At 30.9% G+C, this 6750-nt stretch overlaps 2 protein-coding genes across 2 annotated transcripts; both read left to right on the top strand.

Moving 5' to 3' along the window:
* LOC107287595 (olfactory receptor 2AP1-like) lies at window positions 1–1038 on the top strand. Its single transcript, XM_015816117.1, has one exon. The coding sequence runs from the start codon at window positions 1–3 to the stop codon at window positions 1036–1038; it is 1038 nt and encodes a 345-aa protein (XP_015671603.1).
* A 2550-nt stretch (window positions 1039–3588) lies between these two features.
* On the top strand, window positions 3589–6448 carry LOC114922572 (olfactory receptor 6B1-like). Its single transcript, XM_029284169.1, has 3 exons — window positions 3589–3647; window positions 5027–5957; window positions 6386–6448. Exons 1-3 carry the CDS (start codon window positions 3589–3591, stop codon window positions 6446–6448), a joined length of 1053 nt encoding a protein of 350 aa, XP_029140002.1.
* Window positions 6449–6750: the final 302 nt, after the last annotated feature.

Below are 6750 nucleotides of genomic sequence, written 5' to 3'. Positions count from 1 at the left end.
ATGTTTTATCCACAGATGCAACTCCTGAAGAAAATTGGTATAGAAAAGTCAACAAATGTTACCAAGTTCATCCTTATAGGATTCAGGAATCCTCAAGAGCTACAATTTCTTTTGTTCTCCCTCTTTCTTTTAATCTATATGATAACTTTGGCTGGGAATATTCTGATAGTTGTGCTTGTTATAAAAGAGAAACATCTTCATACACCGATGTATTTCTTTCTTGGAAATTTTTCCTGCATAGAGACATGCTATAGTTCTACTGTTCTTCCCAAAGCTTTGATCAGTCTTCAAACTGGGGACAGATCCATTTCATTCCAACTGTGTTTTATTCAACACTATTTCTTTGCCTCACTAGGAGCTGTTGAATGTTATCTCTTATCTGTAATGTCATATGATCGGTATTTAGCTATCTGTCACCCTTTACATTACGCAAACAAAATGAATGGTAAATTCTGTGTGCAGTTAGTTGGCAGCTCTTTTCTTAGTGGATTTTTGGCTATTTCTACAACAATTGCATTACTGTCCAACTTAGATTTTTGTGGACCAAATGAAATTAATCATTTCTTTTGTGATGTCTTCCCACTCATAGAATTGTCTTGCAGTGATACCCATCTCCTAAAAATTCTAATTTATCTTATTTCCTTTTTGTTCACTGTACCCCCATTTTTGCTTACTGTAATTTCATATGGTTGCATTATCACTGCTGTCCTGAAAATCACCTCCAGCAGTAGTAGACAAAAAGCTTTTTCTACATGTTCATCTCACCTTATTGTGGTTACCCTTTTTTATGGCACCATAACAATTGTCTATATCTTACCCAATACTGATACACTGAGGAACCTTAATAAAGTGTTTTCTGTCTTCTATGCTGTTTTGACACCCATGATAAATCCACTTGTCTACAGCCTGAGAAACAATGAAGTAAAGAAAGCACTGAGAAAACATGTGTATCAGTTATTTATCAATTTGTTATCTTTATCAACAAAGCTATGTAGTTCTATGCCTTTAGGAATTGTCTATCCTCAATATGATAATTAGCTCTTTTCATAGTTCATCTTTCTTTGGTTATTGATATGAATTTTTCTAGCTGAAATCACCATATAGGAGGTGAAATTCTAAATTGTGAAATGTTGGCCTATCTATTTTTCCACATCACTAGTGGGTGTGTAAAACTAGATCCACCCTATTTTAGACTTTGGTTATAATTTATTATTGAACATTTTCCTTTATCCATTCATAACACCACACCATAAGTAAAGATAGGAAGGAGGCATGGACAAATTTGAGTTTTTGCAGTTTTTTGTGATATCATGCTTCTGAATTAGTTTGTAATTCTAAAACAAAATTCAAATTTATATACATGCTTGCGACTCTTTCTCCTAATAAAGTCGCTTTTATATTTTAAAGCAAAAGGGAGAGTATATTTTGGCAACACAATCCTTAATTATGGATTTTAGCACCTTTCTGTTCTTTGGAAAATGGAATCTCACATTTTAGAAACAAAGATGTGCATCCATTTATTCAGGAAGTACTAAACAGATCTTCACAGTAAATGCAAACTGAATACAGTTGTTGTTAAACAAGTTTTTTTTAAAAAAAACCACTCTATTTTCTTTTTTTTTCTTTATCTGACAAAAACATTTAATTAATAACATAGGATAGGGGTGTCAAACTTGCAATGTATCATGACTTTTTTTCCATTGCCAGCAATGGGGTGGGCGTGGTTTCACCATGATGCATCCAGCTGGTGGGCTGGCAGTTTGACACCCCTGACATAGAGAAACAAAACAGGAAATGGTCAAGATTATGAAGATTGCTGTCTTCAAAAGAAAACAGGTTCTTTCCATACTCTGGAAATATATTGTATATTCACTATGTGCATTTTCCAATAAAGTTGAATTTTCAACTTTAAATGGTATAAATGGTTATAGGTTATTTCTTAAAAGAAGTGCATGTTTTATCTTCTGAAATTCTTAATGGAAGATTTATCAAAGTGCTTACAACATGTATCTGAGAACCTGTCCATATCTTAATACCATCAAGACCATCACACACATTTTTCATAGTGCTCCTATTACCAATATAGTTCAGAAAATTTTATTCTCCTTTATGTGTTATAGATCATAATGAACGTTTTTGCCTTTTCTAGCATAATTTTTATTTTATTCAAATAAAGTTAAAATACAAAATTATTTTTTTACAGGAACAAACAAATAAAATATTAAAAAGTGCACTAAAAACACACAAACACATATGCACATATTGTTCCCCTAGTTGAATACTAATAAATATATTGTAACACTATTAATTCCCCACCCTTTACAAAACAGTCCCAAAAGTTTTTAAACTTCTAATTCTATTTGCAAATTATTAACCTGTCATTTATTTATCATATAAATGACAAAATAGTTAAAGGTAGACCAACAACAACAACAAAGAGAAGAGTAAAATTTCAAAACTCTTTGTTAATAAACTATTATTGTATACAACTCATAAAAAGCTTACCACAGCTTCTTATCTATCCCAACAATTAATACTAATTCATCCTGGACCAAATATTCATGTTAGTTTTTTAATACCATTTCTTATCAATTGCTGTCTGATTAAATATAATAAATTGATTCTCCAAATTAGATCTATCTTTGCAAAAGGGTCTAAATGAATTTGTCCAGTTAAATGTGAGAAATTCATTCCCAGTCTTTTTCAATCTTCTTAGAGTAAACCAATTTATCAGTTTTAGGCTGTTGTATTGGAATTCTGTAACTCCATATGTCTTTCAGTCTTCACCAAATCTGTTATTTTCAAATGAAATTCCTTTTGTGAATCTGGTTTATTTATGATTACTTTTGAACCATTATTATTTTGTCAAACTTTTTAAAGAAGTTTTCACCTTGGATTTGTAAGTTACCAAATGTTCTTTTTTTTCAAATGCCAGCCACATTTCCATGTCTATAAACTGATACACTGTTGCTCTCTTGCAATTTAGTGATGAAAGATTTTTAAAAAAAAATCTTCAGAGACAAAAAACAAGGAACGTTAAAGTAATATTTCTCACAGTGAGAAAATAAATAGAAAAATAGGGAGGATATTTTTGTTATTTTGATCTAGGATTTTTTAAAAAATTCAAATTTTTTGCAAGTTAATAAAATGCAAAACACATTTTAGGGGAAAGTCATATATAAATGTAAATGTAAATCAAATTCAAGCACTTTTACTACCCAGAAACTTGGGATGACTTCCTTACAGAAAGCCAAATAGATCAAAGAAAAAACAAAACAAAGAAACAAAAAAGAGAGAAAAGAACTGATAAAATCCAACAAGGATTAAAATAAATCAGCATTCAATGAACCAGTTAACTTTTAGAGATAAAGAACAAACAAAACAGAAACTTCAAAGAGTGTAATTAAAACCCAAATTTCCTTAAGAGTACAGTCTGCTGAGAGGAAAAGATGGATAGAAAATCCTGATTTTCTGGCTTCTCCTACAGGGAACTGCAGTCTTCAAGATTCTCCTTCCTGGATGGGTCCACAGCCATCCAAAAGTTGTGCTGAGTTATTCCTTAGCACTCCTATTCAAATCTGGGGAGCAATGCTGCAAAAGAACCAACTTTGGCAGCAAAATCAGCAGATTATCAGCAGAAAAGAAAAAAAAATCCTACCACTCAGCAGCCATCTTGGGAGAGGACCCCCATTTTGGGTCTTGATTTTCTTCAGTTAGATAAGGAACTGTTTATTACATATAATGTTGCTAGATTTAGCCTAGCAGCAATTAAAATTTGCAAACTGCTAAATAAGGGTATTATGCATGAGTAAACTGAGAATTTATTTTTATTCTATTTTATAGATATATTTTAACTTTAATTATATAGTATTATGTTAGGTACTCTAACTTTTAGTTGCCTTTCACCTCTTTTAAGTTCCAGTGGTATTATTAAAATGAGTTTTTCTTACTTCTACTTTATGTTGCTCTATGATCAAAATAAAAAATTGATTGAGTGTTTTTAAATATATATCTATATATTATTTTCTATAATATTTCGGAATTCTCTTCTGTGACTGGGACTGCTTAAAATTATGGCCTCTTTATAATTTCAAATGCCTCACCTGGTATTTATATTATCAATGAGTCATAATTCCCCATGACTTAAAATAGGTTAATGTTCTGAGTCAGAAACAAGGAACAAAAATTGTAAATTATTCTTAAGGGTCCACTAGATTAATATTTAATATATTGTTCTCATTTCAAAAATTTAAGGAAAGGATATTTTTTGCTGTACTCATTATGACATAACAATCTCTCCCGTTAACAGTAAATTCCCATTGGATTTTGTAATTTCCCTTTCTATATGTATATTGAATTCCCAAGGAAGCACTTCTTTTGTTGAAAACTATATTAAAACAGAAGTCTTCTTTGTAATATATACTATAACTCAATATAAAATAAAGAGTTGATAGTTACTTTACACATAGCTTATTTTCTAGTTGCTTATCACTATTTTCTGTTTAAAGTGTAATAAATGTTTTGGTCATTTTTCAAAAAACTTAGCAGCATCTATGAATTCATTAGCAGCAACTGACTATTAAATAATTCCTATAAGAAAGGAAAAAGCATATGGTAACATCTAAATAAACTTATTAAATAGAAATTTGATTTAATCAGCATATTTTCCTACTATGGCGAAGTTTCCAGAGGGGGGAAAACCTTTGATCAATAGCCATGATACAATAAAAATATGAGTTCTATTTATTAATTTGGTACTCTTATTTATTTGCTTGTTTATTTATTCAGAGTTTTGTCTTCTGAAACAACTTTTTTAAAGCTATACAAGGATTTTACCTATAATTCTAATGCTTTGTGCCACTACTGATAACAACTGACTTATTGTTTTTTTTGTTTTATTTACAAATTGAAGGTATGTTTTTTATTAATGAGTAATGGAAATAAGCAGAGACATTATGTAATGTAGCAATTAAAGATTGCTACTCTGTTGTTTTTCACAGATGCAGGTTGCTGAAACTCTAGGACTGCAAAATCAAACTGTTATCAAGGAATTCATTCTGCTGGGATTTAGGAATCTTCAGAACATAAGGATTATTTTGCTACTGGTGTTCCTTATAATCTACATCATGACCATTGCTGGAAATGTCCTTATTGTTCTACTGGTGGCAACTGATCGACATCTTCATACTCCTATGTATTTTTTCCTTGGGAATTTATCCTGCTTAGAGTCTTTCTATAGTTCTGCTATTTTACCCAGAATGCTGGCTAGTTTCTTCAATGGAGATAGATCAATATCAATCAATGGCTGCTTTGTACAACATTATTTCTTTGCTTATCTAGCAGCTGTGGAATGTTATCTCCTTTCAGCAATGTCCTATGATCGATATGTGGCTATATGTAAACCACTTCATTATGTGTCTGTAATGAATGGTAAGTTGTGTCTCCACATGGCAGCAGGATCTTGGGTAACTGGGTTCATTGCCAGTACTATAACAATTATATTAATGTCACGGTTAGTCTTCTGTGGTCCAAATGAAATTGATCATTTCTTTTGTGACACCTACCCAATTATGCAGTTGTCTTGTAGCAATACTCTTCTTTTAAGAATCCTAATTTTAACTTTTGTATCTTTGTTCACCCTACCCCCCTTTACACTAACATTATTGTCATATACATATATAATATCTACTATCCTTAAAATCCCATCTACTATTGGAAAACAAAAGGCCTTTTCTACCTGTTCTTCTCATCTCATTGTGGTAACTATTTATTATGGATCTATCACTGTTGCATATACTTTACCAGATTTAAATTCCTTGAGCGACTGGAACAAACTCATCTCTGCCTTTTATACAATCCTAACACCTTTGATCAACCCTCTCATATACAGCCTAAGAAATAAAGAAGTAAAAAATTCTCTTCAGAGATCTATAGTCATAGCATGGGTTAGAAATCAGGTAAGTAGTCATAATAGTAGGATTCTGCAAACAAACATCACTAGGCAATTGGAAAATGTCTCAAAAAAGAAATAAATCTTTCTTGATACTTATTAAAATCAAATGTTTGCTTATTAAACTCCATATAAATAATAACAATAGTGATAATAATATTGATACTACTACTAAATATTTCTTTTCAGAAATTTTTTTAAAAATATAGAAAGTAAATATGAGCCCTCTTACCCAGAAATACTTATGCCAGAATAGGGAGATATTAACTTGTGGTGTCCAGTCTGTATACATGTTCCTACTACAGAAATTAAGCAACTAGTCAATTTTTAAATTCTGAACCCACCAATTTAGCTTTTGCATATCACAATATTAAATTCACATTCAAAATTTCATTTCTGTTGTTCTAAATTTTCATTATTGTCATTTTTTTAAAGGGAGTAGGTGGATCAATTGAAAAATTCTGTCAATCTTTTATGAATTACACAGATATCAACTAGTAAATCCAGTATTACTATATGCCCATTTCAGTCTTAGAACATGTTCAGATTATATTAATTATGCAATAACTAGAATCTCTGATCAACTTCATTGTTTCTGTTAAATTATAAAACTTATGATTAACTTCTCAGAAATTATACTTTCTTAGATCTAGTGGAGAAGTTGTTCTGGATTGTGTCATTTTTATTGCCATACTTCATGCCAGGACTCAACTGAAGATTGATTCTTTAGACACTTCTGCCTTTTGGGGGCACTTGTTCCTAAGACTGTTTCTTCAATCACTCCATATTAAAAAAATTAA

Source organism: Protobothrops mucrosquamatus, unplaced genomic scaffold, assembly GCF_001527695.2.
Source record: "Protobothrops mucrosquamatus isolate PMUCROS unplaced genomic scaffold, P.Mucros_1.0 scaffold400, whole genome shotgun sequence".
Taxonomy (NCBI): domain Eukaryota; kingdom Metazoa; phylum Chordata; class Lepidosauria; order Squamata; family Viperidae; genus Protobothrops; species Protobothrops mucrosquamatus.
This window is presented reverse-complemented; position numbering and strand designations above follow the sequence as displayed.